This window comes from Prosopis cineraria, unplaced genomic scaffold (assembly GCF_029017545.1).
Source record: "Prosopis cineraria cultivar Desert tree isolate PC_DT_omini unplaced genomic scaffold, ASM2901754v1 PC8, whole genome shotgun sequence".
NCBI classification, from domain to species: Eukaryota; Viridiplantae; Streptophyta; class Magnoliopsida; order Fabales; family Fabaceae; genus Prosopis; species Prosopis cineraria.
The window spans coordinates 10,347,065-10,372,879 of NW_026555339.1; the positions used below are offsets into that span (position 1 = coordinate 10,347,065).

At 27.3% G+C, this 25,815-nt stretch overlaps 1 protein-coding gene across 1 annotated transcript; it reads left to right on the top strand.

The window, feature by feature from the left end:
- Positions 1–7,588: 7,588 nt before the first annotated feature.
- LOC129317281 (subtilisin-like protease Glyma18g48580) lies at positions 7,589–24,785 on the top strand. The gene is made up of 12 exons (XM_054961640.1): positions 7,589–7,612; positions 18,795–19,025; positions 19,121–19,230; positions 19,327–19,424; positions 19,689–19,853; positions 20,452–20,578; positions 22,318–22,867; positions 23,001–23,095; positions 23,199–23,465; positions 23,560–23,674; positions 23,784–23,997; positions 24,092–24,785. Exons 1-12 carry the CDS (start codon positions 7,589–7,591, stop codon positions 24,649–24,651), a joined length of 2,556 nt encoding a protein of 851 aa, XP_054817615.1. The 3' UTR covers positions 24,652–24,785.
- The last annotated feature ends 1,030 nt before the right edge of the window (positions 24,786–25,815 follow it).

Below are 25,815 nucleotides of genomic sequence, written 5' to 3' on the forward strand. Positions count from 1 at the left end.
TACATGTGAAGCTTGGGGATGAACAAGTTTGATGATGATACTGAACTTGTTATCCTATATATGATAGGCCTCTTGCGGGGAATAATTAATTATTTCTGAAGATATTATTTTTGCTTTAATTTATTATCAGTTTGTCAAAAAATAAACATCATTGATCTCAGCGAAGATTGGCTAGGAAATGCGTCAATGGAGCATCTGTAATGGTGCTTATTAATTAGAATTTTTTAAATATTATTCCAGGGGTAGGTGTGTGGTAGAGAGATTGAGATTACATATATATATATAGATGTACATATATATATATATATATAGTATAGATTTTTTTCTTTTCTTTTCAAATACTATATTTAGAAATTTAGCACATTGCGACCAAACATTGTTTGAGTTCAGATATATAAAATATTTTGTATTATTTTTATGTATTTTTTTTAAATTCAAACTCCCGAGGTGAAAAAATGAATAGGACTAATCTTTATAGCCCAACATTAAAGGCTCAAGTTTGAGTCCAATTTTTAAAAAATTATCAATTTTTTAAAGCTCAGTCTTTATTTAAAGGGCTTAAGCTAGGCCCATATGCCCTTTTATTTTTTAAAAAATTAAAAATTTAATAAAATAAAATAAATACAAATATAGATACAAAAGCTTAATCAAATTTTAAAATGAAGATAGAAATTTTCAATTCAAATAAACCTTATCAAATTTGATAAATGCAAAAACTTTTATCTCATAAAATACAACATTAATCCAAAACTAGAGTTGGTAATATGGGCTGAACTTAGAAGCCCTATTTAAATAAGGATTCAAGTTTTAAAAATTAAATTTTTTAAAGTAACCAAGCTAAGGGTCTGACTTTGATATTTTTGTGAAAAAGAGCTTGAACTCAGGCAGCCTTTTAAACCCTAATAAGCCAATTATACATCACACACACACACAACACACACACACACACACACACACACACACACACCACACCTATATATATATATTTGATGATAATGACACAATTGGTTAATATTTATTGTAGGTGATGAAGAAGAAGTTGCAAAATAATTGACATTGAATCTTTACCCCCATCTTCAACAGTAGATCTACATCTGAGGGATCTAATATTATTTTTAGATAATGATGAGGAAGATTTAGATTACATTGATGAATTTTAATCTTTATCTTAAATTTAAAATTATGAATCTTTGTCTATTTATGCTGAATTTTATATGAACTTTGATTTATTTCATGTTAATTTAAGAATATTAGTTTAAATTAAAATGTTAGAGTTTTTTTTAAAATCTTAAGGGCCCGACCCTGAACCCTTTAAATAAGGGTCAGGCCTCAAATTAGATCAAATTTTAGGTAATCAGACTTTAGGGCCAGAGCCCTTAAGGACTAAGCCTGCTTTTAATTCCCACCTCTAATCAAAATCAAAAAATATATCTTACAAAGTAATCGTGTTTAAAAAATTAACAAAAAACCTATCAATATCATGTTAAAATAAATGATAAAAGAATCAACATTAATTATTTTGACAGTATAATACTTAAAAAATATTAATTTTTTAGGGAATAGGACTTGAAGGACTGCTCAAGCCCGAGCCTCTTTTTTAGGCCTATCAGTGTTGAGCCGAGAAGTTAGTTTTTCAAAAAAACTACCAATTTTTCAAATCCAATCCCTATTTAAACAGATTTTTTAAGCCCGACCTTATTCCTAACTCTACTCTCAAGTGTGAATGAGCAATAAGTATTTTTCAAAAAAAGAAATGGAGGAAAGGGCATTATTCAAGAAAACGATGATGGATTGAGCTTTGGATCCTAAAAATAATATTCATTTTCTAGGAATTGTCTTCATGGACCAAGTTTTTTTACCAATATACGGCAAACAGTAAAAAATTTATTTAAATGCTACATCATGAAAACTATTTACCCAAATGTTACACGAAAATCGCTCATGTTGAGAACGAGTTTGTGGATACGAGTTTGTGGATATGAAAAATCATTCAAGCCAAGAATGATTTTATAATTAAAAATTATTATTTTTATAAATGAAAAAGTGAAATCATTCACCGAGTGAACGATTTAGTTTTTTTTTTATGTGACATTTTATTCACTGTTGACCGTGAGAATATTTGCTTTCCTTCTTACTTTGCTTTTCTTACTTGATTCATATAAGTATGGGATAGTTGGTTACTTACTATTATTAATGCTCCTTCGACACTCGAAGAGTTTGAGAGAGAACATCTAAGTACCTAAAATGGTATTGAAGACATACCTAACAATAGATCTAACAAATTAATTATAATATTAGGTGCGATAAGTTTTTCACCTTCTTCACTAGTACCATTGAGTAGGAGTTGGTGAGTTGAGAAGTGATGATGATGAGAATGGTACGTAATGAGACTCAAATAAATGATTTAGAGAGGTGAAAGAGGTGGTGAAGAAGGTGGTGCATAATATGTTAGCACATAATGAGATTGACTAAAATTTTGAGGCTTATGTTTTCTTACATTTCATTTCAATTGGTGGTTGAGTAGATAAATAGCTACCACATCATTTGCCCAGTCTATCTCGAGGAATTTGTAGATGAGGTAGCTCAACTTTTAGTAGAGCATGTTGGGGGTTCTTATTAAATTGTTATTTTTCTCATTGCAAATAAGATGTTGCATTGGTCGTGAGCAACCCTATCTCGATAATCAATATAATGAAAGCATTTTGAATGAGAATTAATTATTAGCTAATATAAATCTTCTATTATGTCAACCTAAAATAAACAATAAGACATTATTATATTATAACAATTTTTTATAAAGAAAAAAGATTGTACTAGTGGAAGAAGGTGAAAAACTTACCATATATTTAGTATTACTACTAATAAATTAAATTCATTGTTGGGTATATCTTCAATACCATTGCATGTACTCAAATGTTCTATCAAACTCAAAGGCCGAAGGAGCATTAACAATAGTAAGTAGCCATCTATCTCATGCTTAAATGAATCACGTAGGAAAAGTGAAACAGAGATTTTCATAGTTAACAATGAATAAAATGCCACGTCAATAAAAAAGCTGAAATCGTTCACTCAGTGAACGATTTCACTTTCATTAATTAATAAAAAAAATTTTTTGATTATAAAATCGTTATTAGCTTAAATGATTTTCATAGCAACCATACTTGTTTTGGTATGAATAATTTTTAGTGTAACAGTTAGCTAAATATTTTTTACGATGCAGCATTTCAATAAATTTTTTTACTGTTTACAGTATGTTAATAAAAAAAGCCTCATGGACCATAATTTAGTGGTCCCCCAAACATCAACAACAACAGATCACATGGACTGTAACACAGATATGGCCTAAATAATTAAGAATCGCTAATTTTTTTTTGTGGGAGCAAATGAGGATAATATAACAAGATTCATTTCGCCAACATTATATATATATAGATATATATATATAAACCAAGATTCATTGGATTTCTTTGGAGGGGACGTCTAAGTAACCTGAATTTGGATTTTTTTTAATATAAAATCTTTAAATTTGCTAAGTAGCCTGAATTATTTACTTAATAGTGTGTTTTTAATTATATTATTGAATTTTATCAATATTTAAAAAATATCAAAAATATATTTTCTTTAAAAATTCAAAACAATCATCATAATCAGACTATATATACTTTTCATCCCTTTCAAAATTTGAAATTTGGTTATTTTTTAAGTATTATTGACAAAATCCCTCATGACCATCAATTAAATCAAAAAATTATTAGTGTACCACACATGAAGCACTTATTGAAAGAGTGAATTTAGATCATTATTGGAATCTGTCCACACCTGAAAAGAATGCTTTCAAAAATATTATAGGATAATCATATCGGCTCAAAAAATAATAGTGTTAGTTTTATTTTTAAGAATCAATCTAAATTAGCCTCTCTGCGGAATGATAGACAGGATCATGATGCTCATTCCAAGAAACCAGGCCTTAGAAGAAGTGATTTTTCAGTAGCATTATCCACGAATTTATTCATACTAACCAGAAGTTTGTTATCTTTCCACTGTATTTTTATTGCAACTAGCGTTAATCCCCATGCATTTCAAGAGATAACAATATATATAATCTAATATTTAAAGCAGCTAAGCCTTACTTAGAGGCCTATACTTAATAAAGTTGATTGAGATAATATAGTTTAGCACAACTTGTACTCAAGAGGCTCGGTATTTGCAAGTGGAATATATAGATATATATATATATATACACACACACCTATATTTCATTTTAAGAATAAAAAAACTTCAGGCAAACGATCCAAGGGGTCCACATCAATAAAATATAAAATTTATAGGAACTGGAGTTCATTAGAGGTTAGAAATATTTAATGAATCGTATTATAAAATTAATTATTTGCTAAGCACAAACCACATAGTTTAATTTAATGAGAAAAAAACTGGATTAAATTTGGGAGGCACTAAAGCAACCATACCATAGTTAAATTAATTACATACTAAACAGCACAAAATAAATAAATAAATAAATAAATAAATACTCATACGCTAGCATGAAGGAATCCTGTCATCCATTTATATCGATAAATCCACCTAAACTATTATTTATTAAAAGACAAAAATTTAGACCTTATCAAAATTAAAAAAATAAGATCAACATTAATAATTTATTTGCAATATATATGAGAAAGCATAAATTTAGTGAACAAAACATAGACTCAAAAAATATGAGGAAGAGATCAAACAGAATCACCCACATGCCTGATAAGTGGACCATCACTTCAAATTTTTTACTACTTACATCTTAAATTACAAGGCATTTTTAAAAAAAATTAACACAATAAAATATGAGACACTTTAATAAAAATAATATTTTATTAATGATGTTTTCTAATAATACTCTTTACATATATTTTTTCTCTTTAATTTTTTTATAAATGAAGTATTAAATGAAAGATATTTTTAAAGATTTATATTTTATGTTAAAAATATAAAATTATAAAATATATTTAATAAATTATTAATATGTGTGATTTATATAACAATATTTTATACTTAAAAAATGGAGAGAGTAGTTTCCATTCGTCCAAGAAATGGATGACAAAACATTCTTTCATGTGACTATTATTACCCATCGGATCTTAACTATTAAATTTTACGGTTGTCCCCCACATTGAGTAGAACCCTTCAAAGTGATCCTTTCAACACTACAAAATCTCAATCACTTATTTGAATCTCCAAGATGGGAGAGAAAACAAATAAGCCACTACATCTTGACTCAAAATTTAAATTTATAACTTCTTAATTCCATTTATTATGTAAAAGATTAACTTTTTAGTCATTGAATTTTTTCAATTATTGATTTGATCTCTAAATTTAACTTAATTCAAAACATTTTAATTCTTATTATTTCTTCACTTGAAACAATTCAATCTTTATAATTTTTCTTAAGTCAATAAATCACAAGAACTAAATTATATGAGTCAAACTTCAAAAATTAAATTGATGATTGAATAAAAGTTTTAAGGAATAAAAGTTATATTATTTTATATATATATTATTTATTAAGCTCAATTTTATTTTATATAAGATTTCTCATATCCATTCACATTTAGATATACTAACACATATCATCATGTTTCTTAATCAAATTTACAGAAAATAACAAAAACACCAACACACATATATATATATATAACCAATCAAAGTAAGACTTATATATTTAGTTTTGTATTTAATATACTTTTATCTAATTAAACCAAGACAAATGAAATTTAATGTATTAAAAGTATTAATACCAGAGTTGTTATATAATAAATAATCTATAAAAATTAATATATATTGAATTAATTAAAAATAAATTTATAAATATATAAAGTTAAGTATATAAATTTTTGTTGATCAAAATACCATACCAGCTACCTCTTAATCAGACTTTATGGCAAATATAAATCAAGCGTTCTGTACAATTATTCCAACGCTTGCGCAAAATGATAGCTCGTCCTATAAATTTGAAACACGTCTCCTTTTTCTAGCTGTCATCTAGCCTTTCCTAATCAAAAAAAAAAAAAAACAAAAAGAAAAGAAAGAAAGAAAGAAAGAAAGAAATACGCAGCTAGTGCACTTAAAGCAGGAGACACACACTCACACGTTTAATACGTGGCAAAGTTGGAAAGTAACTTTAAGACAAAGTTAGGGTCCCCCCCCCCTCCAAAATTTGCTCCTTATTTTTTGGGACAAACTTTACTCTTTTATATGTATTATCATTTAAATGTCTAGTCTTCTAGGTAACTATTTATTCAGGTTATTAATCGTAAAAAGATAAAATTAAAATTTTTAATTTTCATAATTATAAAAATATAACTATCATTTACTTATAATACAAAATTTATTAATTTTATATTATACTCTCTCCGTTCAAAAATATAAAACATTTTTAACCAAATTTTACCTCTTAATAAAGTAGTTATTTATTTTCAAACTAACACTATCTTTATATTTTTATCCTAAAATAAACATAAAAGGATTTATTCAATAAGAGTGCTTTTGAAAAAAAGACGATAAGTATATATTGAAAAACTAAAAGACATTATATTTTGAATATTTAACCTTTCAAAAAATAATTATATTTTTAATAAAAAGAAGTATTAATAACTAAAGAGGGTGTATGTATATGTGTGTCTATATATATATATATATTCTTCCTCTGTATCACCATATAAATTATAATAACTAATTTTTAATTTACAAAAATATAATTGAAATCTTAAAATTTTAAAAATATTCAGATATTTTTTATTTATACTGTGAATACTTATATAAAATTTTGATAACAAACAATTAAAATTTTAATTTATAATTTTTTTAAAGAAAATAATAAATAAAGTAGAAGTATAGTTAAAAAAATATATAAAATTATTTAACATCATACATTTTTAATTAAATAAAATTTTTAAAAATATCTTATATATTATTATATTATTATCCAGAGCGATGAGAAACCAGGTTACTCAGCTAATTTTCCCTTGAAAAGAGAGCGGATGCCTGTCAGGTACTCCCCATGGCGTAATTGACGTCAAGTCACTTTCCAGTTTCTATTCAGTGCCTTTTAGACGAAGCTGCTTCAATTCTCACCAACCGAAATAAAATAAATAGGTCATGCATGCTTGTATATAGAGGCGAGACCAAAAAAGTTTATTAAAAAAGGTAGAAATAACAAAGCATATATGTTAATGAAAAAAAGCTAAACATATATATGCGTGTGTGTGTGATGAACATAATATAAATATTTTTAACCAATGCATTTCATATTGTAATAGTTAATAAAATTGAATATGTAACATGTATGTTAACAAATTTCTTTATTAAATTTATAAATAACATTACTAAAATAATAAATTAAGTTATGATTTCAACAAGTCTGCTTTATGTTATATAGACTAATATTAAATATGCAAAATGTTTACCATAAAAGTTAATTTATTGAGTTAACAAAACTCTATTAAATTAATAAATGAAATTACAATCTTAACAAGTCCATTTCATATTGTTACAAAGTAATATTGAAAATGTGAAATAATATTGAGCTTTAGCCATTGCGATGGTCAACCATTGGCAACAACAGGTGGGTGTTTTAAAAAATTATTGAGTTAATACGTAATTCAAACCTTGAATTGCAATTCAAAGGCGATGTTAAACTCTTAAATAATTAAAGTTGAGACAATTTTATTCACACCATTAAATTTAAACAAAGGTCAGTTTTTAAAAAAATAAGGTCTAATATGTCATTTTCACAAAATTTCATTCTTCCTTTACTCATTTAAGAAAAACAACTACACATTGGACCCTATTTTTTTAAAAAAATGGTGGACGTTTGTTTAAATTTAATGGTAAAAAAATTACCTTAATTTTAATTATTTATATTTAAAATGTACTTTTAAAAAAGTTGGGGTTCAAATTACCTCTAAATCTTTCATGATCAAATTGCATATTAACCCAAAATTATAACTAAAGAGTATTTTGGTCATTTTATTTATAATCAAAAATTAAATTAAAATTATATAAAAAAAATTTAATCATTTATTTTTATAGTTTTAATCCACTTATAATTCAGTCTTTCAATTTTAATTTGTTATAATTCAGTTTTTAAAGTTTTGATTAGATTGTAAATTAGTCATTAGACTTTACCTCTTATAGCTTAATTCATAAAATTTTAATATTTTAAATATTAATTTTTATATTTTAAAAAATAAAATTATATTATTAAAAACTGTTTGCAATTCTCGACTCAATCCAATTCAATTTTGAATTTTGATGGGTTTAGAGGAAGATTCTTTCCCTGACGTCATATATGATAGTCCGTACTGACGTCATTAACTTTTCATTGAATTGGTATTGGACAAAATGTCCTTGAAATCAGATGACAATGCTTCCACATTGTTTGATTTTATGACAAGAGCATACGTACAATCCAATTCACGATGCTTTTTCCAAGACACGTGGAGAAAATTGAGGAACTTGCGGGATTACCATTACCCCTGTTTAAATAATTTGAATTGTGTGGTGCCGTCATTAATCGCATTTCGTGAAAAACATTTCTAACAATTTTATTTAATGTAATTGTATATTTTAAAATTAAATTTAATATTTTAAATTAAACTAATTCAACCTTTTCAATCAATTAAATCAAGCTTTACTTCATAGCTTAAAAGTATACCAAAAATCACTCATGTATTCATGTTTCTTTTCAGTAATTATATACTTAAAAATATTTTTTAATATATCATCCATATAATTTTTTTGTATGTTAATTAACTTTGAAAAGAAAAACTATCCAAACATAAATTTTATTATAATTATTTTTTTAATCAAATTGAGTTTTATTAAATATATTTTTGACATACAGATTTTTATCAAACTAGAAACCCAAACACACTTTACACTATAACGCTGTCAAGTACCAACAACTCACTTCCATTAGAATAACATTAACAAGAACAAGACAGTCAGTGAATTCTTAGTGCATGTTTTGGGTAAATAAAATAATCAATTTTGGAAATTAAAATCATGGTTTTATGAAAAATATTCAAACACTTCTATTACATGTCAAAACTAATTTTGAACCTAAATAATATTTTAAAAAAATATATCTAAAAATTTACATACTAAAATCAACTATAAATCTAAAATCATGATTTTTTTTAAACTATCCAAACACTCTCTAGACCACTCTTGTGAAGAAACCACCTCTCATTGTTATTAAAAATAGGAAAATGAATATAGATAAAAAATATGAAATCATCAAAACATATTCCTCCATTTAAAAATATAAAGTTTTTTGAGGAGTTGGATATTAAAAAATGTAAGGCATTTTTAGTCTTTCAAGGATATAATCATTGTCTTTTGAAAGTAGGTAACTACTTTATTAAAGAATAGATTCAATTAAAAAGATTTATATTTTTGAACGGAAAAGTATATATATTTTTAATATATACAAGTATACAGAGTAACTATACAGAAAACAAAATTAAACTTTATCTAAAACCAAGAAGTTTCCAAAATCAAGCTACGGGTGATTAAAAATTTTAATATTAAAGTTATCTTGGAATGACTTGTGGGTAAATAGGTTGACAAATGCAAAATATGGTTGAAAGTAATTGTTCGATCCTTTATAATGATATTTTTATTTTCTTGATAATAGGTGTGTTCAGGGTAATTATGCTATATTATGAATCAAAGTAAATGTTGATTTTAATAAATTTAGGATTTTAACAAAAATTAAATCCTTTCAAAATATTCATAAATTCTGCGGCTGCCGGTGGGTGACGAACTGAAAATCATAAATTCTTTTACTGCTGCTGCTGGTGGGTGAAAAACAGAAAATCATAAATTCTTTTACTGCTGCTGCTGCTGGTGGGTGAAAAACAGAAAATAATAAATTCTTTTACTGCTGCTGCTCGTGGGTGAAAAACTGAAAATAATAAATTCTTTTACTGCTGCTGCTGGTGGGTGAAAAACTGAAAATCATAAATTCTTTTACTGCTGCTGATGCTGGTGGGTGAAAAACTGAAAATCATAAATTCTTTTACTGCTGCTGCTGCCGGTGGGTGAAAAACTGAAAAATCATATGCCTTTACCATGGTCATTGTCATGTCATGTGTCCCCAGTACAAACAATTGATTTGCGGAGACGAAGGAAAATTATATTAATAAAATATTGTAATTTGAAAAATAGAACGAGATAGCAAATAATTTGGTTAAGATGTTTATATTGTTGTAAATTATCTTTTTAATATATTTAATCTTTTTATAAAAATAAAAAAGCAAATAATCATCAGGCACTACACGACAATTTTGAACAAAATAGGATAAAACCTGTTGTGGTGGAAAATGCAGAAAACCGGTTCAACGGAAGTACGGAAGTGACGAAACCGTACTCATATTGTTATTTACAGTTTCTGTATAGTGTTTTTTTTTTGTCTTTTTAATATTCCTTTGTACTATTTTGATACAGTTTCTGTACATCTTTTGCAGACTCCGTATGCATTCTTTGTCGTTTTGAAGTTTTCTTTGTACGAATGCCTTCAAGAGCAATGCCAGTTGCCCGCCCATGCTGACTCTTAGTCAAAACAACAATCATGGAAGCCCTTTTCTTTTTTTTTTTTTACCACCTGAAGATGATAATAAAATTACATAGATCATAATTAGGTCCTTAAACTATTATACTCCCTCGTTTAAAAATATAAAATATTTTAATTAAATTTTATCTTTCAATAAAATAATTATTTATTTTAAAATTAATTTTATTTTTTATATATTATCTCTATTAAATATTTTATAATAAATATAAAGTCACTATTAATAAAAGTATTTTTAAAAAAAAGACAATAATTACACTTCAAAAGATTAAAAATGCCTTATATTTTAAATATTTAATTCTTTACAAAATGTCTTATATTTTTAAACAGAGGGAGTAATTTTTTTCAGGTTTCTATATATTTTTCTGACATTAATAATTTTAAGTTAAATAATTAAATTATTCTTTGTTTAAAATAACAAGTTACAATTTTTTTTAAACAATCGCAACTTTTACTCAACTTTTCACAAGAATTTTTTTATTATTGAAATCTAAATTTTGAAAAATAATCAGTCACAATTTTTATTTAAGTAATTATAATTTTTATTATGAATCACAAATATTGAACAAAAAATTATAAATTTTTGTGTGAACTTTCTTTTACAATTGAAGTTCAAGTTCTAAAAATAATCAGTCACAACTATTATTTAAATAATCATAACTTTTATTTTGTGCATCACAAATGTTGAACAAAAAATCACAACTTTTCATATGAAATTTTTTTATCATTCAAGTTCAAATTTTGAAAATAATCAATCATAACTTTTATTTAAGTAATTACAACTTTTATCTTGTGAATTGTAAATATAGAACAATAAATCACAATTTTTCACATGAATTTTTTTTATTGTTAAACAAGGAAAATTTTTATTATTTAACCTAAAATCATTAATTTCAGAAAGGTACTTGGGGACTTAAGAGGAATTATAGCATTTTAAAGGACCTAATTGTTATTTAGATATTTTAGTGAGATTTTATTTAATTTTCATTTTTCCTTTTTTATTTATTTTATTTTTATTTTTTATCTTTTAAAAAATTAATTGTTATATTATAATATTTTATATTCATTTTTAAAAGTACAAATATATATTCTAAATTCTAATTTTAATCCAAAATTTTAAAATATTTCATTTTTGGGGGTGAAATAAATACTCCCTCCGTTTAAAAATGTAAGGTATTTTTTTTGAGTTATTGGATATTCAAAAATGAAAGGTATTTTTAATCTTTTGAGGTGTAATAACTGCCTTTTTTTAAAAGTGTCCCTATTGATAGTGACTTTATTTTTATTATAGAGTGTTTAATAGAAATAAATATAGAAAGATAAAGTTAGTTTAAAAATAGATAATTATTTTATTGGGGGATGAGATTTGATTAAAAATTTTTTGTTATTTTTAAACAAAAAGAATATGAAATTCAATGGAAAGCTTGACTGTGAGCACATTTTTTCATGCGAGCCAAGCCTAAAAGTCTTTGTATAAAAAAAGGACAATTTTCAGTGCTCAAGACTTCAAAAAAAGTGCTTAAACAACCAGCTGGACAAGCTTGCACAAATGCCAGCTAAGGTCCAAGAGGGTTGCTAGCTAGTCAGTAGTCACCACCCGATGTTATTAGTAAATGATCCTTTTATCTCATATTTATTAAAAAATATATATTATGTCCGTGTAAGAATTAAGATGAGTTTAATTACAGAAAAGTTAATTATTTACAACTTACAGTTTGATTCAATTAGAATTTGGTTCTTAAATTTTGAGTCGGTGTTTTGGCTAAACACCAAAAAAGAGGCGGGGGGGGGGGGAAAAGAGTCCGTACAATTAATCCTCAGTACCTAAAGTTTGATTCGTGCAGCTCAAGTTCTAAATTTTGACCTAGTACCACTCAATTCATATAATTTTAATTATTTAAAATATTATTTTTATATTTTGAAAAATGAAATTATAAATACTGAAGCTATTTCTTGAATTAAGAAACTAACGTCTTAAATTGCTAAAACTATAAGCATGATGTGTTTAGAGAGATTGAACTAAAATTTGAGACCAAATTATATTTTATCTTGCCAGTATAATCACTAATTCTATACATGTGCTCCTCTACCTTCTTTGAAAAAAAAAAAAGACAAAGATGTTTTGGGACCAAGAAAGGATAAATGGGTAAAGGTTGTGAAAAGATCACATCTTAACTTAAAACTTTAAGACTCGAGTTTAAAAAAATAATGTTTTATTAATGATAGTTTTTTAATATTACTCTTTACATATATTTTTTCTTTATATTTTTTTATAAATGCAGTATTAAATTATAAATAAAGGATATTTTTAAAAATTTATTTTTTATTTTAAAATTATAAAATTACAAGGTATATTTAATAATTTTTGTTGATGATATATGTGATTTTATATGAAAATATTTTATACTTGAAAATGGAGAGAGTAGTTTCTATTCATACGAAAAATGGATGACAAAAACATTCTGTCGTGTGACCTATTATTACCCATCGGATCTTAACCGTCAACTTTTACGATTGTCCCCCACATTGAGTAGAACCCAAGTGATCCTTTCAACACCACAAAATCTCAATCTCTTATTTGAATCTCCAAAATGGGAGAGAGAAAAAATAAGCGCTACTACATTGACTTAAAATTTAAAAAATTAAATTTATAAATCCTTAATTCCATTTTATATATAAAAAATACAACTGTTTAGCCTTGATTATTTTTTTCAATTATTGATTTGATTTTAAACTTTAACTTAATTCAAAATAACTTAGTTCTTATTATTTCTCCACTTGAAATAATTCAATCTTTATAATTTCTTAAGTCAATAAATCACAATAACCAAGTTATATTGAGTCAAAATTTAAGAATTAAATTGATAATTAAATAAAAGTTCAAGGAATAAAGTTATATTATTTTTATTATATATTATTTATTAAGCTTAATTTTATTTTACGTGAGATTTCTCATATCCATTCACATTTAGATATGGTAACACATATCATCACGTTTCTTAATCACATTTACAGAAAATAACCAAGGTAAGACTTATATATCTAGTTTTGTATACTTAATATATTTTTATTTAATTAAATCAAGACAAATAAAATTTAATGTATTAAAAGTATTAATAATAAGAGTTTGCTATATAATAAATAATCTATAGAAGATTAACATACATTGATTTAATTAAAATTAAATATATTAAATATATAAGTTCTTGCTGACCAAAAATACCATACCAGCTGCCTCTTAGTCAGACTTTATCGCAATATACATCAACCATTCTGTACAATTGTTCTAACGCTTGCGCAGATTGACAGCTCGTCCTATAAATTTGAAATTCGCGGTTGGTACACTTAAAGCCCGAGACACACATTCACACGTTTAATTTATGGCAAAGTGGGAAAGTAATTTTAAGACAAAATTAGAGTTTTTTTTTCTTTTTTTTTTCCAACTTTGCTCCTAATTTTTTTGGGACAAAATTTGCTTCTTATTTATTTATTATCATTTAAATGTCTAATCTTCTAGATAACTATTTATTCTGGTTATTAATTGTAAAAAATATAATTAAAAAGTTATATTTTTGATAATTTTAAAAATATAACTATCATTTATTTATAAATACAAAATTGATTAATTTTATATTATACTCTCTCTGTTAAAAAATGTAAAGCATTTTTAACTGAGTTCACTCTTTAATAAAGTAATTATTTATTTTCAAACTAACCCTATGTTTTCATGTTTACTTCTATTTAATAGAATGTTTTACCCTAAAGTAAACATAAAAGAATTTATTCAATAGGAGTGCTTTTGAAAAAAGATAATAATTATACATTAAAAAATAAAAAATATATTATATTTTTGAACATCTAACCCTTTGAAAAATACTTTATATTTTTTAACAAATGAGGTATTAATGACTAGAGAGGGTGTATGTATAAGTGTGTCTATATATATATACTTCCTTTGTACCACAATATAAGTTATAGTTAACTAATTTACAATTTACGAACCATGTTAATTGAGACCCTAAAATCTTAAAAATATTCATATATTTTTATTTATACGGTCATTAAATATATTATATAAAGTCTTGATATAGCAATTAAAATTTTAATACATAATTTTTTTAAAAAAATAATAATAAAGAGGAGTATAGTTAAAAAATAAATATAAAAATTATTTAATATCATATATTTTAAATCAAGTAAAATTTTTAAAAATATTTTATATTATTATCCGGTGCGAGTATATATATATACACATATACACCCACTATACTCAGCTAATTATCCCTTGAAAAGAGAGCAGATTGTCACGAATGATATTTTCGTGACCGTGTAAAGACCAAGATAATGAACGATCTGCTGATTAGCCTCGCACAATATGGGTAAAGAGGGCGACATTGGCATTTGGGTGCGCTCTGCCTTAGTCTTCGGGTTAAGCGCACAATTGATCGGGGGCTAGTGTTGCCTCCCTGATGAGCCCATGACAGGGCGAAACTAATAGGATTTGTATGTGGTAAGGTTGATCTCGAGGATTATGGAGTCCTCGAGACACTGTACGAGCACCGTGTGCTGTGCCAGACTCTAAACTTGTGACAGGATGCCTGTCATGTGTGATTCCTCATGGCATAATTGATGTCAAGTCACTTCCCAGTTTCTATTCAGTGACTTTCAGACGAAGTTGCTTCAACTCTCACCAAACCAAAATAAAATAAATAGGTCATGCATGCTTGTATATAGAGGCGAAACTAAAAAAATTTATTAAGAAAGGTCGAAATAACAAAACATATATATTAATAGAAGGAAAGTTAAACATATACACACATACATATCACACGAACATAATATAAATATTTTAATTTATATATTTTATATTTATTTTAAATTAAAAAAATTAATTTATATGTCTACGATAAAATTTCAGTAATTTTCTTTCCACTATAAATTATCATTAAATTGTAAAAATTTATCTTTTTTATAAACATTGAATAATTTAAATATATAATTAAAATTTTAAAGTTCTGTTTAATTTAGAAAACTTTATTACTTGCTTACTAAATTTATTATTTAATTATTTTTATTTAAAATTATAGTAAGTAAATATCATCAATACAGTAACGATATTCAATTCTCACAAATTCTTTATGTTGACAAAATTTGATTATATCATAGTAAAAATTATTTTATAATTATGTATAAAAATTATATATACTCTCTCCATTTAAAAAATATAGGCATTTTAGTCTTTTGAGGTGTATCATTTTTTTTAAACATACCCCTATTAATAATGACTTTATATTTATTGGAGGGTATTTAATAGAAGTAAATATATAAAGATATGGTCAGTTAAAAAGTAGATAACTACTTTAATAAGTGTAAAATTCGGTTAAAAATACCTTACATTTTTTTAACGGAAGGAGTAACAAATTTAATAGCTTGGGTATTACATAAAAAAGTTATTTTTTTCTAGAAGAACATATCTTAATCATAACCTCTTAATTTTTAGATATGTTATTTATAATAGTTATCAAGCACATATCATTTAATATCGAGATTTTAGTTGCAAAGTTGTTAGTAATACTTCTCCTAATTTCTTTATCAATATATAAAATGAAAGTCAAATCAAATAGTATCAATATTTTTGAGCAAGTTTAGTATTATCTTATTGAAAAAAGTAGATTCTGTAATATTATATTTTCAAGCTACTAAAACAGTTGAATTATACATAGTGTGTTTAACTTAGGAGCTGAAAACATAAAACTCTTATGTTTATCAAGAAAATAGTAAAAAGTTAGGGGGTCTTCGTCCTTGTTGATCCCCTGTCTCCATCCTTGCTTGTATATATCTCATTTCTTTTAATAATGATCTAATACCTAATATATTTTCTAATGTAAAATTTATCCATCAAGTGAATTCTTAGGATCCAGTGAATTATTTCTTCTTTTTTTTATTGAGCGCAAGTGTGTTCTTATTAAATAAAATTTTGTTCAAAGCACACCCGAATCCTAAATATAAATACTTCTCTAGTGATAATTTAAATATTAATTTATTATATTTTAAACAATGAATTCGTTTTAATAGATTAAACTTCTGTAAGTTGAATCCTTTCATTCTATCTAATCATCATCATTCACATCTTTTTTTTATTTATTACTTTCACATCTAAATATTTCCTTATTGATCCTCTAAGACCTAACTTACATAAACCCTTTTTTATAAAAAAAATCCATACTTAATTTTTTACAATTAATATGTTTCTTCATGTATTGTATGAATTATGAAGAATATTTTGTATAGTTTAATGAAATGCTTTTTAGAAAACACTTTATTTAAATAATCAAATATAATTTTCAAACAAAAAGTATAAAAAAGTTTAAAAGAAGATGGGCTCCACTGACGCTAACCCGATTAATTTCTGCCATGACATGAAGAATGCATTGAAATAATTGATGAAAAGAATAATAAAATAACATTGGAATCCAACCCACTTGAGCCGTTTTTCTTTTGGTACCTTAGAAAAATAAGTATCGCTTTCCAACAACCACGTGGGTATTAATTTTTTATGAAAATCATTAAATATTTTTGAAACATCATCAAGTCATTTAAATCCTTTAACAAGAACCTTTAAAATAAAATAAAATAACAATTCCTTTATCAATTCTATTTTTCCAAAGCATCCATATTTCTTCTTGTTCAAACGGGATGGGCTTATAAAATTTGACATATGAGTCAGCGTGTTTATATTTATGACTTGCAAACCACGTTGCATATTATAAATTTTACTTTTGATATAAAATCTACGCTACCTTAAATTCTAATATAAATTACAATTACTCGTCACGCACGCATCATCTTAAATAAAAAACATTAAAATAATAAAACTTTTAATCCTTCAAATTTTCTCTAAGTATTGATTTGGTATCTCATGTTTATTTTTATCAATTTGATCCCTTTACCTTATCTCACTCATCAAATAGTCCTTATTATTTAAAAATAAGATAACATTATTAAATCTTGATATAGATAACAGAATGTTGATAGCAACTGTATAGATTTAAAAAATAAATAAAATTATTTAAGTAAAAATAATAATAAAACTGTCAATCTCTCAAATTCGTCTCATTTATTGATTTGATATCTCAAATTATTTTTTATTGATTTGGTCTCTAAGCTTATCTCAATCATTAATTTGGTCCTTATTATTTAAAGATAAGGAACACTATTAAATGTTGACATGAATAACAAAATATTGATAGCAATCATATAGATTAATAATAAAAAAATATAATTATTTAGGTAATAAAAAATAAACTTAGAAATTTTTTAAAAAGAATCATCCATTCAGCCCATGAATAATGGATAATTGTATTAAAAAAATGTAAATAAGATTAATAAAAATTAAATTGGTTTAAGAGATAATTTGTTCTCATTAATTACACATACCTCAAATCTTCAAAATATTTTGCACATATATTAATTCAAGAGTAAATTTAAATTTTAGAAATTAAAGAAATAATATGATAATTTCTGAAGACGTAAAGATCTAAATTGATAAAAGTTAATAAATTTAAAGGATTGAATTATAATTAAGATAAACGTAAATAATTAACATTTATAGTTAATGCTAGTATTTTTCTATATCTGTGCTTTTTGATTCTTAAAATATAGAAGCATTTAATGGTAAGTGGGGGATATATTATATTTTTTAAAAAAAATAACTATCTAATGAATGGACGTCACTTATGTGCGTGTATATGTTTATTTATTTATTTTTTTATGACAACACCACAATTATAAAAATGACTTGTACTATTTGGATAATAAAAAAGAAAGATAGTTCTTCCTCCGTTTTAAATTATAAAATAATTTTTAAAAATTTAGTGTACTAAAATATAAAATAATTTGATAAAAATGAGATTTCATTGATAATATATTTTTTTTTTCAATACGATCCTTAAAGTAGAAAAAGAATTGAAAATAATGTTGTAACATAATGATTAAGTATGTAAGGATATTTTTAAAAGTTCATAGTTTTGTTTTGAAAAAAAAAATTAAAAGTGCCATTATTGTATTTTATTGGCCTTGTATACGCAATTTTATTTGAATAATCTTATAGCTTGGGATGGAAAATGTAATAAGCCATAATCCTTTTTATAAACTGCGGATGGTATAGTAGTATAATAGGACTCACTCATCCCAACAAGAAGCTAGTCTAGGATCTCAAAAGGATGTGATTATTTGTGAGATAGGATTTTTTATATATAGCGAGAAAGAAGAAGCAGACTCGCCATCATATTCTTCCTCATTCACTGTATATCTCAACAATGTTTCAGCTTCTCTCTCATCCTTTCTGCTTTGCTCATTCTTCTTCATACAGCTTCACCAACGTGCGTATGCCATTGAAAAGGCAAGTTTATATATATATATATATAGCTTTATCGATCTCTTTCCTAATTGATATTGTTGTCTCAACAACCTTCATCAATTTCACCTAAATTGCAGTCGTACGTTGTTTACCTGGGATCACATTCTCATGGCCCGAAACCTTCTTCTGCTGATATGGACTCTGCCACAAACTCTCATCATGATTTGCTCGCTTCTGTTCTGCGAAGGTAGGTACTATTTAATTTGTTCAATTCAATATCTGAACATTATATTGGCTTGATTAATATAATGTTGATGTCTGTTTATATGCGTTTGTTTGGCAGCCATGAGAAGGCAAAAGAAGCCATGTTTTACTCTTACAACAAACACATCAATGGCTTTGCTGCATTACTTGAAGATGAAGAAGCTGAAGAGCTCAAAAGTGAGAATTATTACTTTTTACAGTTAAACTTCATTATACTATGAACTCATTCGCGTTTGGCATCACTATCATCATCATCATCTTCCACACAGAGTGTTTCAGATTTGTTTTCTTATGATCAGACTTAGATCTGGAACCCTCCCCCACACCGGCCAGTTATACATTATGATTTATGAGTTGGCTGACAAATAAGTTTTTGCGTTTATTATTTTTGTAGTATATGGATATTGAGAGAGATTGACTTGGTTGGGAAAATTGATGCAGAAAATCCAAAAGTGGTGTCGGTGTTCTTGAGCCAGTCACATAAGCTGCACACAACCAGGTCATGGGACTTTCTTGGACAAGAAAAAAATGGAAGAGTTAGGTCAGACTCTGCTTGGGTGAAGGGAAATTTTGGTGACAATGTCATCATCGGCGCCATTGATACTGGTAATTACTTCCAAATCAATCTCGTGATCATACTAATTTTTCCAATTCATATTAAGCATTGGCTAATTCAGAATGAGTCGGATAATTAATTCTAAATATTAATCAAAGTAGTATTAGTTTTACTTGTATCATAAATTTATTTATATAATAAATACAAGAGTAAACAATATTTTTAAATGTGTGCTTGATAATTTTAAAATCAGTGTGGGTAACTGATTTTTTTTATGGGGCCAATTGCAATTTCAATAAGGTAAGTGAAATTTTTGCTAATTTTCGTCCACTCCCATGAAGGTGGGTGCATTTCTAGAGTCAGATCAAATCATATGAAAAATTTTCTTTTTTGAATTATGAGAGGAAACCAACGGCTTGAGGTATTGGCATTTTTATTAGTAACGATTATATTGAATCTGTATATATTTTATTTGAACTGTTCGCATCAAATGTGGATGACATAATTTTTATTGTTTTATTTAATTGACTAGGTAGGTGTAATAAGTGTTATTAGCAACATTATATGTAATATTATTTTAAATGTTTAATATATATATATATATATATATATTTTTTTTTTTTTTTACGGGGTGGTTATGTTGAGTAGGAGTCTGGCCAGAATCCAGAAGCTTCCGAGACAATGGATATGGCCCCATTCCAGAGAAATGGCGTGGAGGATCAAAATGTGAGCTTTTCAGTTTGTCAGGCCCTTTGAATCAAACTCTTTGCAACAGGTCTGAATTCAGAATTTAATTTAAATGCATGCTTTTAAAAGTATAATTTGAATTGTTTCTTAATTATCTCTTCTTTTTTAACCCCCTTCAATCACTCAATTTAAAGTATATTTTGATGTTCACAATTCATAAGAATTTCATATTAATGACATTTACCAAGATGCCATTTTCGGATTTGAACAAGGGGAATAAGATCTCCCTGATGAAAGAGACAGTCCTTCAACGGCTAATAAGAACTTGTCGTCTGGCGAACTGTGCAAGAAACGACAATGTCTCACCATAAAGAAATATATCAAATTAATAAATCATAACCTTAGGAAGTGATGAAGAATTGGTTCATCTCAATGACGTATTACTTGGGGAAGCACCCAACTTCCAGCTATTTTTACACTTTTTTAATTTTATTAGCCAAAAAAAAAAGGTCAAGATTAATTTTCGCCTCAATACTCTAAATTCTTTTATTTGGCCCCAATATATATCTTTTTTTTAACTAAAAAATGCATTCAAAAAACAACACACTGTCCTCCTTCACCTCCACTTGAGGAGGGGGTCATAATATGTATTCTTTTCGTTCAAAAATATAAAATATTTTTTAGAGAATTGAATGTTTAAAAATATAACATATTTTGAGTCTTTTGAGGTATAATCATTATTTTTTTTAAAAATATTCCTATTGATGAATGACTTTATATTTATTATAAGATGTTTAATAGAAGTAAATATAAAAAAATAAAGTTAGTTTAAAAGCATGTAACTACTTTATTGAGAGGTAATATTTAATTAAAAATGTCTTATATTTTTACGCAGAGAGAGTATCACTTTAAAGTCTAGAGCTAGAATCTAGTTTCGCTACCATTAGCTTCTCTATTTGTTATCTTAGAATTGAAGCCAAGCAAATCCATATTACTTGACTTAGCTGGCTATTATTGTTGTTACGTAAGTGAATATATGATATGCCAAATATTTCTTGATTAAAATTTTTATTGTTGTTTTTTTTTTATTTATAGTCAAAATTAATTATTTGATCTTTATAGTTTAACTCAATTATAACTCAGTCTTTAAACTTAATTTTATAATTTATTTTTAAAGTTTTAATTCAATTGTAACTTAATTTTTAAATTTTAACTCTTTCAATTCAGTCTTTATAGTTTTAACAACTTAAATATTAATTCTTATATTTTTAAAAATAAAATTATAAAGATTAACATTATGTTAAATTTTATTACTAATATTTTAAATTACTAAACCCTTTTAATCTTTATAAATATGTGTAAAATATTTTTAATCTTTATAATTTTATTTTTTAAAAAATATAAAGACTAAAATTTAAGTAGTTGAAATTAGAAAAACTAAATTACAAGAGACAAAATTCAAAGACTGAATTATAACTACATTAAAAATATAAAAATTAAGTTATAATGAATTAAAATTTAAAAACTAAATTACAATTGGACCAAAAGTACATGGATCAAATGATTAATTTTTTATTTATATTAATTTCCCTTGAATGTCATTAAATTTTTAAAAGATATTCAAAATTCCTCTTAAACAAAAATTATATTGCACTATTGTTCAATTTAATTCTCTTTCCTATTAAAATATACCCATCAATCATCTTTTATATATACTGGCAAAAAAAAATCATCTTTTATATACATCCATATTCAAAATTTAATAAGAATAAAAAATCTATATCATCCCTATCCAAGCTCACGACACGTGCTATGAACGTGAAACAGGAAGATAGTGGGAGCAAGAACATTCTTCAAAGGCTATGAGACAAAACACGGATCCCTTAGCCCATCAACACAAATCAGTGCCCGTGACACCGTAGGCCATGGAACCCATACTCTGTCAACAGCGGGCGGCAACTTCGTGAGAGAAGTGAGCGTTCTCCGAAACGGCAATGGCACAGCTAAAGGCGGATCTCCGAGAGCTCGTCTTGCAGTCTACAAAGTTTGCTGGGGTCGTGATAATTCTGAAGAGTGCACTGATGAAGACTTGCTTCAGGCTTTTGATCATGCCATTGATGATGGTGTCGATGTGCTCTCTATTTCCGTCGGCCGGAGTACCGTCCCAAATGTTAATGACATGTTAACAAATGGGATCTCTATTGGGTCCTTTCATGCAATTTCAAGAGGCATATTAGTGGTTGCCTCTGCTGGTAATGACGGACCTGAACTTCAGACTGTGTCAAATGTTGCACCATGGATCTTCACTATTGCTTCTGGCTCCATAGATAGGGAATTCAGTGATAATATTACTCTCAGTAACGGCCAACGCATGAAGGTATTGCTCCTGGCATCGCTCAAAGCGCCATTAATAACTAGTTCATTTCTCAACAATATCAATAATATCATATTTCTGACTTCAACCACACCAATGTCATTATGTTTTTGATTGACTGTTCTTGGACAATCAGGGAACCAGTCTTGCCACAAACTCGACATCTCGACAGTTAATTCCTGTAATAATTGCTGGTAATGCTAGGCTTTCTAACGCGACATTTGATGATGCGTAAGAACAAACTTACCCATTCTTGATTAAATTTTATGAATGTGTTAAACTATCAAATGTTTATATCTCAGTATGAATACAAAAATTTTGGCTCCTATTGCAGTGATCATTGCAAGCCTGGAACACTTGATCCGAACAAAGTAAGAGGCAGTATATTGGTATGCCGAAGAGGAAGGAGCCTAAGGCCTGTAGACAAGGGACAAGAAGCAAAGCGTGCAGGTGCTTTGAAAATGGTTTTGCAAAATGATAAGGAATTGAATACAGCTACAGCTGACGCGCAAGTTATAGATACTTCCAATTTTCCAACATATCATCATCAAAGAAAGAACAAGAATACATCACAGCAGCAAAAAAATCCTTTTGATGTCAAGTAACTATCATACATCTTTCTTATGTACCAATCCTTTTGAAATTGTTCTGAAAATATTTGTAATAACAGGGCAATGCTTATGCACATATTGCAGGAACCTAACTGCATTTTTGGATAACGCAAAAACATTTATACCAATAAAGCCAGCTCCAAAAGTTTCTGCATTCTCATCCAGGGGACCCAACTTGATTCTTCCCTCAATCCTCAAGGTTATCCATTCTTACAACATCTAACTCCCTCAGTCAACTACCATGGCTCATGAGCTTTTGGGGTTCCTAACTTCTTCTTCTTCTTCTTGTTTTTTTTTCTTAATTTTAGCCTGACGTAACGGCACCAGGTCAGGATATAATAGCTGCTTATTCATCTGCGGCAAGTCCCACCAACCTAGATTCAGACGTAGGTCGCTTTGACTATAACATTCTATCAGGAACTTCTATGGCATGTCCTCATGTTGCCGGCATTGCTGGTCTTCTCAAAACTCGTTATCCTAAATGGAGTCCAGCTGCTATCAAATCAGCAATTATGACCACTGGTATGACAAACATGAAATGCTATTGTCATGCTTACAGTTTCCTTCTTTTATTTTCTTACTAACTACAGCATTTCTAAAATCTATGCCCATCCAGCAACCACCCAGGATAACACCAATGGGCCAATTCTAGATGAAAATGATGATGAAGTAGCAACACCATATCATTATGGTTCAGGGCACATTAAACCTAACCTTGCAATGGACCCTGGACTTGTTTATGATCTGACGGTTTCTGATTACCTGAACTTGTTATGTGCTTCTGCTTACGAGGAACGAATGGTTGTATCCATTAATTATAACAGGCCATACAGATGTCCAAGGTCTTACAGACTAGAAGATTTCAACTACCCTGCCATCACTTTGCCTTTTCTAGGTGTGAAGCCTATAAATGCTACTCGTACTGTAACAAATGTCGGGCCTCCAGGCACATACACTGCAAATGTCAAAGCCCCAACAGGAGTTAAGGTTGTTGTTCTTCCGAAAACTTTGAAGTTTCAGAGGACAAACCAAAAGAAGAGCTTTCAGGTGATTTTGCAGGCAACAGGTTCAGCCAAAACTTCAGAGCCTTCATTTGGGGAGTTGGCATGGACAGATGGCAAGCACAAGGTCAGAAGTCCTATTGTAATATCGCAATTTCAGAAAGTGACAATGTAGATTTCAATGTTATCAATCCAGTGTGTTGTGTGTTTATCAGATAGTTCAAGACAGTGTTAGAGTAACTGTTTTCAGATGTGTGGATGTACTTAACTTTGTTATATTAAAATAAAGTGATGGTTCCCCCACAACAATGCGAGTGAGACAGAGCTAGTTGATGTAAAAGTATTCGTTGCAATAGCAATTGAAGACTTACGCTGCCAAAACCGATCTCAGAATTTCAATATAACAAGATCATTAAGTTCAATAGGAAGCTCAGAAACAAGCAAGCATACCGATTTCAACAACGGTGTAATTATTTAACAATAATCTTACTGGTCACTTGTTGCCCTCCATCTTGAACCAAGCAACGACACTACCGAAGCTTAGGTCGACGGCGGTGCTGAAATTGCTTGGTTCGACGGCCGATTGGGATCGTCTAGGGTCGGCACGGGAAATCTGGAGGATGGTGAAGGAGAACGGGGAAGCCGAACTGCCGAAGTAAGGAAAAACTTAAAATTATTTAGAACATAATTGAATTTTAATTATTTTAAAATGACAATTAATGTTTTTGTTATACAAAAAGTCCAAGTGAATTGGATTTGGCCCAGATTCATAAAGTTGTGAGAATATTTAGAAAAGTGCTTATAAATTATAATGGACATGGTTCCCTATCAATTATCATCATACGGAACTTGTGGGGAAGGAGTATTCGAGATCTCAATTCCTCCTTCTTCTTTTTTCTTTTACTTTTTTGTTCGGCTCTGCCCTCTCTTGTATCCAAAAAAAAAAAAAAAACTCCATATTGATTGCCAATTTTTTCATGCATTGATAGTATGTTTTTTAACCTATGCACACACTAACATGTCAATGTTAATGCTAAATTTAAACTTATAACTTCTTTCAAAAAAGAGGAGTGACTTGTTGTCCGGAAACTGTTGACTTTGACACTAAAATTAGCCAGGCACTTAAGTATGAATTGCATTTTTATTTGTGTGAATTCTATAATTGATCAAAGTAATTCAATTATTTTTTATTTTCTTATATTATATTTTATAATAAAAAAATTTAGATGAATTTTCGTCTTAAAAAATCACAATACTCATGTCTTTATTGTAAGACATTTTCAAAATGTTTCAAGTATTTTAAAAAAAATAATTTTTTTCTTGTTATCATAAAAAAATG

Excerpts from the sequence above, each read along its gene's own strand:
- LOC129317281 (XM_054961640.1), top strand. The coding sequence starts at position 7,589 with ATGGTCAACCATTGGCAACAACAG. Across the intron at positions 19,026-19,120 it reads GTGCGTATGCCATTGAAAAG|TCGTACGTTGTTTACCTGGG; the intron begins GCAAGTTTATAT and ends CCTAAATTGCAG. Across the intron at positions 19,425-19,688 it reads AGAAGCTGAAGAGCTCAAAA|AAAATCCAAAAGTGGTGTCG; the intron begins GTGAGAATTATT and ends AAATTGATGCAG.